The sequence below is a fragment of the Anolis carolinensis genome, chromosome X (genome assembly GCF_035594765.1).
Source record: "Anolis carolinensis isolate JA03-04 chromosome X, rAnoCar3.1.pri, whole genome shotgun sequence".
NCBI classification, from domain to species: domain Eukaryota; kingdom Metazoa; phylum Chordata; class Lepidosauria; order Squamata; family Dactyloidae; genus Anolis; species Anolis carolinensis.
In genome coordinates, this window is record NC_085847.1 from 9,763,782 (window position 1) to 9,777,898 (window position 14,117).

The 14,117-nt window shown below is 40.0% G+C and overlaps 1 protein-coding gene across 1 annotated transcript in view; it reads left to right on the forward strand.

The window, feature by feature from the left end:
• The window catches only part of aacs (acetoacetyl-CoA synthetase), a 30,606-nt gene that overhangs the window by 1,072 nt on the left and 15,417 nt on the right, over positions 1-14,117 (forward strand). Inside the window, exons 2-8 of the mRNA XM_003222734.4 lie at positions 3,111-3,214; positions 4,051-4,171; positions 7,415-7,528; positions 8,543-8,640; positions 9,082-9,196; positions 9,413-9,494; positions 10,400-10,547. Coding sequence (XP_003222782.1) covers positions 3,111-3,214; positions 4,051-4,171; positions 7,415-7,528; positions 8,543-8,640; positions 9,082-9,196; positions 9,413-9,494; positions 10,400-10,547 — 782 coding nt within the window. The remainder of the gene's footprint in view (positions 1-3,110; positions 3,215-4,050; positions 4,172-7,414; positions 7,529-8,542; positions 8,641-9,081; positions 9,197-9,412; positions 9,495-10,399; positions 10,548-14,117) is intronic.

A 14,117-nucleotide genomic window follows, 5' to 3' on the forward strand; every position in this document is an offset into this window, starting at 1 on the left:
TTCAATGCCGGATTCAGATAATAACAATATCGATAAAACACAATACAGTATGTGGTTTCCATGATCTACACTGACAATTTAATGCGGTTCTGTGCCTGAACCTCGGTCTCTCCCCGTAGCATTGCGTGCTTCAAGTGATGTCCAACTGCACTCATTTTACAGTGTAGATGCACCCTGGGCCCCTTCTACGCCGCCGTATAAAATCCAGATCTGCTTTGTACTGGATTATATGGCAGTGTAGACTCCTTTATTTATATACCCCTCCCTTCTCACCCCCAAAGGGGGACTCAGGGTGTCTTACAAACTATGGCAATTATTCAATGCCGGATTCAGATAATAACAATATTGATAAAACACAATACAGTAGAGTCTCACTTATCCAACATAAACAGGCCGGCAGAACGTTGGATAAGCGAATATGTTGGATAATAAGGAGAGATGAAGGAGAAGCCTATTAAACATCAAATTAGGTTATGATTTTACAAATTAAGCACCAAAGCATTGTGTTATACAACAAATTTGACAGAAAAAGTAGTTCAATACGCAGTAATGCTATGTAGTAATTACTGTATTTACAAATTTAGCACCAAAATATCATGATGTATTGAAAACATTGACTACAAAAATGCCTTGGATAATCCAGAACCTTGGATAAGCAAGTCTTGGATAAGTGAGACTCTACTATATTATAAAATTGTAAAAAAAAACCCATACATTTCAATTAAATAGTCTTTCAGATGGTTAAAACATATTAAAACATATCAAACTTGCATTGCATATCATATTCATATCATTCAATTCAGAGCAGATCATTTGGATTATTTGCTTTGATAATCTGGATTATATGGCAGTGTAGAAGTGGCCCCAGGGTGCATCTATTATTATTATTATTATTATTATTATTATTATTGACACAATGACATTGTATGACACTCCCCGAGTCCCTTCAGGGAGATGGAGGCGGGGTATAAAAATAAAGTTGTTGTTATTATTATTATTATTTGAAACACAACAAGATGAGTCCACAGCAGACACTCTGCTGGCTGTTGTATTAGATCACAAGTCCTACACTTTCCATTATTATTATTATTTATTCTTTTCTATCCCGCTTTTCTCCCGTGAGTGGGATTCAAAGCAGCATAAAGATATAAAATTCATACAAATACAGCCAACCACAATACATAACCAGGTATGGGCAAGCTTCGGCCCTCCGTGTGTTTTGGACTTCAATTCCCACAATTCCTAACAGCCGCTGCGTACAGATAATAATAATAATAATAATAATAATAACAACAACAATAACTTTATTTTTATACCCTGCCTTCATCTTTCCGAAGGGACTTGGGGCGGTTTACATGGGGCCAGGCCCAGGTAAATACAATAATTCAAAAATAAAAACATATCAGATAAAATACAGTTATACATGTAAAAGGTAAAGGTAAAGGTTTCACTTGACGTTAAGTCCAGTCGTGTCCGACTCTGGGGTTATACATGTAAACATAGTGAAATAACAATGATGTCAAAACACACATTTTATGCATGAAATGTTAACAAGGGGACAAGACGAAACTGCTCAACGCTTTCATTGTAATTAGACTTCTCCCAAAAGGTAAATAGTGTTCAACTTGGGTGTAATGGAGCATATGATGCAATAGGGGAAATGTAGCACAAAATAGATAAAGAGGCAGTACGGGAATACCTGGCTATTGAAAAAGAATTCAGGTACCCAGAGCCAGATGAATTATATTCAAGAGTGCTAAAAGAACTGGCAGACGTGATTTCACTACCACCGGCATATTAAATATAGAAATTTAATAATGGCTACGTTTAATATGCCAGTGGTAATGAAATTACGCCTATAATTTAATAATTTCATAACTCTATTTCGAGACCTGCTTCTGTGACCTGCCTCTGACACATTTCCCATTTTGTATTTCTTCTTACAATTTATCAGGCTACATGTCCATAGATTCTGGAGATCTTTCCCATGCTATCGGAGCCCAAGAGTGATAGCCAGGAGGGCATTTGGTTCTATTTGTCTATGTGTCCAAATGCGGAGGGAGGTAATAACCACTTCTCACCAAACAAACAAGATCAGCTTATGGCTCATTTCCCTGAATTAAAAAATACGGACAGGTGGTGTCTCCAACTGATGTAAGGTGATTTTGAGTGGAGCTTGTGGAGCTCCTCTGTAAGTCATGCAAAGCGACATAATGTGTAGGATTAATAGCATTACATCTAATAAAGTAGTTGAATTTGACCAAGACGGACCTAATCCATACAGGCAACAGGAGCGCAAGAAGGGAGAGTAAGGTAGAAGCACAACCACTTACCCATCTTCTGTAGTTTCCCTTGTGTTCCCATGAATCCTGAATGCTTGAAGTTCTGGAGAAGATGCATGTGCATACCAGTTTATGGGGACACAGTAGTTACAAATGGTGGGCAGATAAGCGGCAGTGCTGCAATCCAGCCTTCTCTAATAATAATAATAATAACAACAATAACAACAACAACAACTTGGGAAGTGTCCGACGTGTCATCCAATACAACAGCCAGCAGAGAGTGTGCTGTGGTCTCATCTTGTTGTTTCAAATAATAATAATAATAATACTTTATTTATATTCCATCCTATTTATATTCCACCCAATGAGGGTAAAATATATGGGGTGGATATATTTCCCCCCCCCCCCCAAAGTAATTTTTGTTTAAGACAAAGACAAAATAGAACAAGTAAACACTATGTAAAACCATCCAAAGCTACAACAAAGTGATTATTTAAAATAATCGGAGAGAGTGAAACAAAACACACAGACACAGAGAAACAATAACAAAATAATAATAATAATAATAATAACAACAACAACACTTTATTTATAATTTACTCCCCGAAGGGACTCAGAGCGGATCACTGCATATAAACAGACACAGGCAAACAGTCAATGTCCTTCATTTCAACAGGATTCACTATTATCAGTGGTTTCGCATATCTGTACCATGTCCGGGAAAATATTCCCTGTGGATATGAAGGTTGTTCTGTACATCAAATACATTAAGTGCATTGTATTATCCTGAAAGATACCTAAGAGATGGATGTTGTGTTTAACTTACAGCTAACTACAGTGAACTGTATCACTGGTCGGTAGAGCATTATCCTGATTTTTGGGCCGAATTCTGGAAGTTCAGCGGGATTGTCTTCTCTCACCTGTATGACGAGGTAAAACATATTGGAACATTTGTATAATGGAACATTTGGTTGTTTTTCCACGTTGCTGTAAATAAACACATTGGAAACCTGTGGATCTCTTGACCACAGATATGACTGTTGTATCTTTGTATATACTGTATTTCTCCGAAATAAGACAGTGTCTTATATTAATTTTTGCTCCCAAAGATGTGCTAGGTCTTATTTTCAGGGGATGTCTCTTTCTTGTACTCAGCGCCGAGGAAGGCGTGAAGGAGAATACAACGAGCCCCCCACTTTTGCAGATTTCACACTCACTGTTTTTATTATTTGTGGATATGAAACATTGTCATCTCCCATGGCAATCCTAACTTTGGGAAGTGAGCGAGATATATGTTTGGGAGTCAGCCCTACACTGTTGCACTTACACTACGGATTCAACTCTTCTTCCCAAGTTCCGTGAGAATCTCTACGTAAGCAAGGGAAGAGGCGTATCGGGAAAGAGGAACACGTGGCATATAGGAAGAGGAGGAGGAAGCAGGTCCACTAGTGATAGTGCTCAGAAAGGAATTGCAAATTGCAGAAAATCCCACAAGCATCTTGCCTCATCCTTCATTGTAAAAATAATAAAAGAATACAATAGTGAGGTCAACAACAATATGCTGCCACTCCATGGCATGCAAATCCTGGCCTTGACTTCTGCATGAATAGCTAGACCGATGGCTTGAGATCAGAAGAATATCTTCATTCTCATGAGCTTTAAGCTGTCAAAGAGTTTTATGTGGGATGCCAATAAGAATACAGTCGATTAGACAACTTCTACCCTGCAATGACCTGCTTTATGATTCCAAAGCCCTTCTCTCCATCAGGTGGTGGATCCGTCTAAAGGCATTGCAGATGTTCCGGAGTGGTTTAAAGGCAGCCGGCTGAACTATGCTGAGAACCTCTTGAAGCACAAAGAGAACGATAAAATTGCCCTTTATGCGGCACGTGAGTAGCACCTGCAAATCTTATTACACTGGCAACTTTATTTGAATGAGGTCTGCTAATGCACTGTTACTAGGTGTGTTTTCCTCTCCCAGACTGAAGTGGGAGACACGTCCCCTTCTAGTAAATACTTGTCTTTAGTCAACTTCAAGAATCATGTGCAAAATCTCCTTTTTGCAACCAGTAATAGGACTGTGTTTTCTGGACACTAGGGATGCCACAACGATCCCTTTTGAATCTCCAGACATTTCAGATGTCCACTTTTAGTGCTTAGGGATAATGGGCATCAAAATCTAAAACTTCTGAGAACTGCTGATGTGGTGAATCCCAATATACCCACATATAGGTGTTAAATGTCCATATTTAATGGGACAATCGTGATGCCCCCACCCAGGCACTTCCTGCCTGGGGGAATCCTTTGTTGGGATGTGTTAGCTGGCCCTAATTGTTTCCCATCTGGAATCCCTATTTTCTAAGTGTTGCTTATTTACTGTCCCGATTTTAGAAGTTTTTTAAAAATACTGGTAGCCAGATTTTGATGGTTTCCTCCTTCATCTTTCCCTTTTCTGTTGAAATTGTCCACATGTTTTGGATTTCAATGCTAGACCACTCTTAACAACCATGATTTCAGACCACACAGAGAAGCCATTGAAATCTACAACCATGTGGACAATTTCAACAGAATGGAGGAAACCATGAAAATGAACACAATCTGGCTCCCGGTATTTAAAAAACTCTAAAATCAGGACAGTAAATAAAGAACAACAGGAGAATTCCAGATAAGAAACAATCCCTAGAATGCTAGGCTACTACGCTCATCGCTCCAACGTGTATTAGCAGTGCATTGGGAATGGCACTGCTAAATACAGATTTTTTGAACTGTTTTTTTTTTAATGCATGTGTTGGATTTGTACCTTCTCCCCTCTTTGTTTGTCACCACTTTGTGAAATGAGACCCTCAAAGTCAACCTCTGCAAAAGCAAGATGGATGAGTTACTGCGTATCTCACCAGCCAGGCTGATTTCCGTTAAATGTTCTTACAACTTAATCTCGCGACTGGGTTCTTCTTTAGTTGTGGCTGTAGGGGTGTCTCTTAGTACTCAACTCTTAGTGTGCGGCACTAAGAGATTGCCATCACTCCCCAAACCAGTTTGGAAATGTCCGGGTTGGTCTTTTGTCAAACCTGCTCTCCGTTCCTTCAGGGCTTTCCCCCACTCGCTGGGGAAATTGGGGAGAGGCAAGGCCTCCCTGAGTAGGCAGTCCTGTTTACGTAGTGACTGCTCTTCCACTTCAATACTGCATCCGATTGCAGTGTGGGACCATCATCGTGAGAGTGCTGAGCAATACAGCCTTGCAGAACTTGTTGTACAGAGTTCTTTTGGGAAGCAAAAGGAGCTGTTTCTCATGGGGCTGGATTTGTACAGTATATATGGGTTGTGTCATCACAGGTAACCACATTTCCCCACAACTGTTCTGACCAGCCAGATGTATCGTTCCCACGACGGGCGTGTATGATGCAGGGGTTTATGACTAAACATTGCCATTCCCTGTCCTCCTCCCCGCCTGCCTTTCTTGGTTCTTTATTTGTCTTAAGGAGATTAAGTCCTAAGTCAGTATGGGGATTTTTATAGCTCTTGGTTCAATGTCAGAACAGTGCTTAAGGAGTCTGGCAGCGAGGAAGAGAGGCGTGGGTTCTTGCCAAGCTCTCCAGTATGTCTTGGGGGGTTAGGAACCTCTCCATCTCGTCCTTGACATATTGAGCAACTCAAGTTTTACCCGGTGGTTCCCCCAGCAAGACCTACAACTCCCATTGACGTCATCCAACAATGGATTGTTGGAGTTGCAATCCCAAAAAGTTTGAAGGAGCAAGGCTTCCCCATCTGCATTTTAAAGTATGCCCAATGGTTGACTTACATTGAAACCCTGTGGTTTGTATTACAAGCCTTATAATGTATAATGTGTTTTATTACTTCATTTTTATATAGTAATGATGGTAGTATACTGTAGTCTGTGTTTTAATTGCAATTGAATTATTTAATTGTTTATTTTATTGATTGTTGTGTTGACATTGTTTTTAATTATTGATACTTGTTTTAACTTTTTATGTTTTGTTTCTGTTTTGGGCTTGGCCCCATGTTAGCTGCCCCGGGTCCCTTCGGGGAGATGGTGGCGGGATAGAAAAAATAAAGTATTATTATTTTGTATGACACAGCAAACAAGATAGACATGCTGGATTTCGTATCACAAAATCACAAGTCGAACACTTCCCAAGTGTCTAGGACTGTGTGATGTATTTTCGGATGATGCGCGCAGATTCCAGTAGGGTGGCCTTTTGCAGTTGGCAAAATAAATAATAATAATAATAATAATAATAATAATAATAATAATAATTATTATTATTATTACTTATGTTCATTATCACATTATGTTTAGTTGTTGTCTAGTTTTCTGTTATGTTGGAAACCCCCCTGAGTCCTTTGAGGAGATAGGGCAGTATATAAATAAAGTATTATTGTTATTATTATTATTATTATTATTATTATTAGCCTGTGCTAATAAAAATTCTAGAGTCAGGGAGGAAGGTTCTCCTGTCCTGTCTCTTAATAGAGCCCAGTTTACAATTCTCTTTAGGAGTAGTGCAGAAATATGCATTTTTTAGTGCCAGTGATTGCGTTGTTGCACATAATTCATGTCAAAATGTACTCTAGACTCCTAATGTCTATTATCAGTATTTTTATTTGCATGAAAGTCTTGAAAAAAGTGGGAAATGGCTGTTCTTCTGGTTGCAGAGTTTTTTTTACTACTGGTAGCCAGATTGTGTTCATTTTCATGGATTCCTCCTTTTTGTTGAAATTGTCCACATGCTTGTGGATTTCAGTGGCGTCTCTGTGTAGTTTGACATCATGGTTGTTAGATTGTCCAGCATTGAAATCCACAAACATGTGGACAATTTCAACTGAAAGGAGGAAAGATGAAAGAGGAAACCATCAAAATGAATAAAATCTGGCTACCAGTATTAAAAAAACACCTCTAAAATCAGGACAGCAAATAAAGAACAACACTTCGAAACCGGGGATTCCAGACAGGAAATAATCAGGGCCAGCTAACACCTCCCAAAAAAGGATTCTCCCAGGCAGGAAGCAGCCAGGCTTTGAATCTGCAAGGCCATTCAATGCGAATCAAGCTGGCCATTTGCAACATTCAAGTGTAACTGGTCTCTATTTAAACCATTTTTTTTTCTCTACAGAGGAAGGAAAGGAAGAAATTGTGAAGGTGACTTTTGAAGAGCTCAGGCAGCGCGTTGCCTTGTATGCCGCCGCCATGAGGAAAATGGGTGTGCGGATAGGAGACCGAGTTGTCGGTGAGTTGGCTTCTCTTTCCCGGTTTCTTTGGCTCCCGCCTTTGAGGCAAACATTCCCATGAAAGGGGCCATTATGCTTTATGTTTATCTTTAGGTAAAGCAAAGCCTTGGCCGCAGCTGCTTTAACCGATCCCAAACTTCCACCTCTAGAGGCCAATCTAGCCCTTCGATGACCATTTCCAAATCTGAATTCTGTAGCCAGAATTGTGTACACTTTAGAATACGTACAGTGAGGCAGTGTATATGGTGTACAGTTGAAATACCTGCAGGGTGCCAAATCCTATCTGATCATGCCAGCCAAAAAGGCCCAGTCTAGGTCCTCTACCTCCGAATGCAAGGATAAGATGATGGTTGAACGTGGTTCTACCTCCTCCTACAAAGGCAACCCTGGGGAGGTTCATTCCCCAAATGCCGAAAGGCTCACTGGAGCCTGAAGAACTTGTTCTTTTTTGGTGGGAACAAGGAAAGACATCTGCCCCTGCTTTTGCCCTCACCGATTATGGCCTCCGTTGCCTTGAGGGAACGTTCTTGATGGAAACCAGAGCCTGTCAACTTCATACAGTTCGTCCTGACGGATAGTTTTGTCACATAGCTCGTTTAGGGTTTGAACTTTGAGCTGGAAGAACCAGAAATGTTCCTTTTTCTCTCCTTCCCCCTTTCGAGATAATGTGGATTTTTTTGGGGGTGCGGGTGTGTGTTTGGTCAAGGTCGCCTGGTGAATTGCCTGGTCCAGTCGAGACTTGGACCAAGATGTCCCAGCCCGATATTCTAACCAACCACTGCACTTGGGTTTCACATTTCTGGAGGTCCAGAAAGAGTTGGGGGATGAGGCAACAGCGCTTACAGAATGAGAGCTCGGTGTGTGTTTGCTTGCTTGTTTATCACCAGGTTGCTTTGATCATGCATTCCTGAATGTCAAGAGGTTGGGCTGGATGGCCTTTGTGGTCTCTTTTCAAATTTTATAATCCTGTGACCTCTTCCACTGCTGTAATCGTAGAATTTCCACGATTCTAGGTTATTTGCCCAATGGGATACATGCAGTGGAAGCAATGTTGGCAGCTGCAAGCATCGGTGCCATTTGGAGCGCAACATCGCCGGACTTCGGCATTAACGTAAGTAATGGATTCTGATGGTCTTAGGAACTCAAATCCCTCCAGTATTTTCTGTTGGTCATGGTGGTTCTGTGTGGGAAGTTTGGTCCAATTCTATCGTTGGTGGGATTCAAGGGACTCTTTGATTGTAGGTGAACTATAAATTCCCAAAAGTCAAATATTTTCCCCAAACTCCACCAGTGTTCACCTTTGGGTATATTGCGTATTGGTGCCAAGTTCAGTCCAGATCCATCATTGTTTGGAATCCATGGTGCTCTCTGGATGTAGGTGAACTACAACTCCAAAACTCAAGGTCAATGCCCACCAAACCCTTCCAGTATTTCCTGATGCCAAGTTTGGTTCAGTTCCATGGTTGGTGAAGTTCAGAATGATTCTTGATTGTAGCTGAACTATAAATCCCAGAAACTACAACTCCCAAATGACTAAATCTCTCACTTGCAGGGTGTACTGGACAGGTTTTCCCAGATTCAGCCCAAGCTGATCTTTTCCGTCGAAGCTGTCGTCTACAATGGGAAAAAGCACAACCACCTGGAAAAGCTGCAGAATGTCGTCAAAGGTATTGGTTGCCTTGCTTGTTGACGGTGAACGTTGCTTCTCTTCCCCATCCCTGGCCACACTTTTCCTCCTTAAACCCATTTGTGGAATGAACAGATCAGAAAATGACAATCCTTAGGGATTTGTTGTGATAAAAACTCAGATATTAAAACTTTTTTTTAAAGTAGAAATAATGACTATTCTTACCATTGTACGTGTTTTTTCCCCTCTCTTGCAGGACTCCCAGATCTCAAAAAAGTCGTGGTGATCCCATATGTTTTCTCGAGGGAATCCATCGACATTTCCAAAATCCCAAACAGGTGGGCTATATATATATATATTAATTATAGGCATATTAATATTATAGCCCCCGGTGGTTCAGCTGAGCTGCTGAACTTGCTGACTGAAAGGCCAGCCGTTCAAATCCGGGGAGCGGGGTGAGCTCCCGCTGTTAGCCCCAGCTTCTGCCAACCTAGTAGTTCGAAAACATGCAAATGTGAGTAGATCAATAGGTACCACTCTGGCAGGAAGGTAACAACACTCCATGCAGTCATGCCAGTGGCCATATAACCTTATTTAATTATTATTTATTTCCATCATTTCTATCCCACCCTTCTCACCCAAAGGGACTCAGGGCGGCTCACAATCTGGCAAAATTCAATGCCAATATACAATACAAACAGATAAAACGTAAGCAATTAAAACAATTAGATAATTTAACAAGTTACAATAAATAGATTTCAAACAATACAATATAACCTTGGAGGAGTCTACAGACAATGCCGGCTCTTCGGCTTAGAAATGGAGATGAGCACCAGCCCCCAGAGTTGGACACGACTGGACTTAAAGTCAGGGGAAAACCTTTACCTTTATTTATATTAATAAAACCATTTAACTTTGAGCAACTCCGATCCCCGGATTCAAACCTGTGACCTTTTGGCCTGCAAGTTCAGCAGCTCAGCGCTTTAACACGCTAAGCCATTGGGGGCTCCAATAATGAATAATGATTTTATATATATATATATATAATTTTAATATAATAATAGTTTTATGAACAGTATATAATAATAATAGCATACTGTTATTATTATAGTTTAATATAATACACCATTATAATATAATAACAATAATAATATACTGTTCATAAAATTTGTCACAATTTTTAACCTCTTTTCAAATTCACCTCCCCCTGCCCCCCCGCTTTGTTGCCTCTTTGTTTGTTCAGCGTCTTTCTGGAAGACTTCCTTGCGGCAGGGAAAGGGGAGCAAGCCCCCCAGCTGGAGTTCGAACAGCTTCCCTTCAGTCACCCTCTTTTCATCATGTATTCCTCGGGCACAACCGGAGCCCCCAAATGCATGGTTCACTCCGCTGGGGTAGGTCTCTTTCTGCCGGGACTTTCAGAGTCTGTATATAATAAACCCATCTGAGAACTGTCAGTTGCAAGGGGTGGAAAGGCATTGTCCGACCTGCAAAAGGAGGCTGGAATTTGTTGCAGTTGGCCACCTTGAATGGTCTTGCAGCTCCAAAGCCTGGCTGTTTCCTGCCTGGGGGGGGAAATCCTTTGTTGGGAGGTGTTAGCTGGCCCTGATTGTTTCATGCCTGGATTTCCTCTGAAATGCTGGCCCAGTCTGAAAACCACCATCTCTGTCAGACTACACACAGAAGCCATTGAAATCCACAAGTATGTGGACAATTTCGACAGACACCATGGACATAAACAAAATCTGGCTACTGGTATTTAAATACAGTAAATAAAGAATACTAAAAAAGGGGGAAATCCAGACAGGAAGCAACCAGGGCCAGTTAACACCTCCGAACCAAGGATTTCCTCAGGCAGGAAGCAGCCATACCTTGAAGCTGCAAGGCTATTCAATGCTAATCAAGCTGGCCAATTGCAAAACAGGAAATTCCAGAATTGAATGGAGTAGGAATTTAAAGGCGGATGCTGTGCAGGTAGGAAGGGGAGATTGGAAAGCAATGAATAGAAACAAAATGCATTGTAATGAGTAGTTTTCACATTCTGATCTGAATGGAAATGTTTAGAACTTTTTATTTAAGAAAAAAAGCACATACATAGCACTGATTCGGACGGAGATTGCCTGAGCATTGTTTCCAAGGGTGGCAGCATGGGTCTGTTCCAGCAAAACAGCAAGAATATTTGCTAGAATTTGGACTTTTGTGGATTCCAGTCCACTGCCTTAGATACATGGAAATACACCCCAGGTGTATGTGCACAACGTACACGAATAGCTGTGGGATCAGGGTACGACAAGGTGGTGAAAGTGGCTCTGTAATACATAATATCAATGATTGACACAACCAAGTGAGAAGGAAATCAGAATAGTCATTTATACAGTCCTAAACCACTTCCAAGGTAAATCAGTCCATGTTTGTATTAGATAAGCCTATTCTTTTCACAATACATACTATCACATTGCGTTAGATAAGCCTATGCTTATCGTACCATTGTAATTGGAACTAACAGGAATCAAGTTGCCTTCTTTAGCCAGGATGTTGGCACAAACATCCCGGATAACACAAATATTTTGGCAAAACAAGGCAGCAAGTAGATCCATTGGATCGATTGGATTTAAGAATGTGTTGACTCACTACTCAACAATTGACTCATGATTCAAAATGCTTTTTCTTGTTGACATAACCTACTGTAGTGTGATAAGCATATGCTTATCTAATGCAAACGTCTACATAGCCGTTTGTCACTGTGATTTGCCCCTTTCAGGAAGAGGAGCACTGGGTTTATTTATTTACTATATTTACTATATATACCTGAGTATAAGCTGATCCAAATATAAGCCGAGGCACCTAATTTTACCACAAAAAAACCGGGAAAACATTGACTCAAGTATAAGCCGAGAATGGTAAATTTCAGAAATAAAAATAGATACCAATAAAATTACATTAATTGAGGCATCAGTAGGTTAAATGTTTCTGAATATTTACATCAAGCTCAAATTTAAGATAAGACTGTCCAACTCTGATTAAATCATTATCCTCATCTTCTTCAATGTGCTTATGTATCCTTTTAATAATAATAGAGTAAAATAACACATGTAATAATAATAATAATAAATACAGGAAAATAATACATGTAATAATAAATAGAGTAAAATAATAAATGTACAGTAGAATCTCACTTATCCAACACTCGCTTATCCAACGTTCTGGATTATCCAACGCATTTTTGTAGTCAATATTTTCAATACATTGTGATATTTTGGTGCTAAATTTGTAAATACAGTATTTACTATATAGCATTAATGCGTAATGAACTACTTTTTCTGTCAATTTTGTTGTCTAACATGATGTTTTGGTGCTTAATTTGTAAAATCATAACCTAATTTGATGTTTAATAGGCTTTTCCTTAATGCCTCCTTATTATCCAACATATTTGCTTATCCAACATTCTGCCGGCCCGTTTATGTTGGGTAAGTGAGACTCTACTGTAATAATAGTAAGATTAGAGTGAAATAGTAAATGTATTAATAATAATAAAAATAGAGTAAAATAAATGTAATAGAAGCAACAATAATAGAGAAAAATAATAATTGTAATAATACCAATCATAATAGAGAAAAATAATAAATGTACCATATATTCTCGAGTATAAGCTGACCCAAATATAAGCCAACCAGGACCCGAGTATAAGCTGAGGGGAGCTTTTTCAGTCTTAAAAAAGGGCTGAAAAACTAGGCTTATACTAATAATAATAATAATAATAATAATAACAATTTTATTTTTGTACCCCCCCCCACCATCTCCCCAGAGGGACTCGGGGCGGCTTACAGATATAAAACCAACATACAATAATATCAAATACAAAAAATATACTTGAGTATATACAGTAATTTGATTTAATCTGATTCGTAAATAGCAATGGCATTAAGAATAGTTTGATTAAAGAAATAGTCTTCAATTTCATATACAATTAACAGTCCAAGGTGTATGAACCAGATTCACGTGGGATACATAATGCTGGGAGCAAATTGGGTAACTGAATATGTACGATAATACAGTACCAAAGCATGTTGAACGTAGCCACAGTACATAGCAAAAGTACAATACGAAGCATGTTCAGGACCTAAAGATAGGATCCTGACAGATGGCGGCTATATAACACCACGACAAAGTCTGTAGTCCACAGAAGCTCATGCTGGGAGAAAGTCTGCCCTTTACGGGCTCCACTGAATTTTACTACCAAGTGAAATAAAAATGCTGAAATTGATGGAGTGGGGATGTCAAAAGCTTTGAACAGGAATTACTCAAATGTATGCGGACTGTGGCCCTATTTTTCACAGCAGTATGGTACAGCTCCAACAACTGGGTGGGCCGTTGAACACATAATTAACATCGTCGTATCTGATCTGGTTCCTTAGCATTGATGCCTAAATGTGAGAGAACAGTATTTTGCCACTGGAGGGCAGCCTCATGATGCTGAAGAACAGAGCAGGAAACAGCTGGATTTATCCTTGCAAATGAAGCTGGTGTAGCATAGTACTTCTGTTAAGAGGTAGAATTTACATTGAACGTCTTCTTTTTCAACCTTCCTTTTGACTTGATTTGAAGTCAGCTGGCTTCCTCCACCCCCATATATATGAGTTATGAAAGAGAGCGACATGATTCCTACCCAAAGGGCGTGGCTCTCCTACAAACTGTTAAGATGGCTCAGCCTACATCCCAGAATGCATCTCCCAGCATCCTTACCAGGGAAATCTGGGGCTGATGGGAGTTGCAGCCAGCCACAACCCAATGCAAGAGGGCAATAGCGCTACTAGAGGGTTGTCGTGAAGGCCTATGTCCTTAGGGTGCAGCCATTACATGAGGGACAGAGAAACTACTGCTTTGTGCTTCATTATGGTAAAAGTCACTCCAAAAGCAAACAGTACAATTCCTGTATGCATGTGAGACAACCAAGCAATGTGATG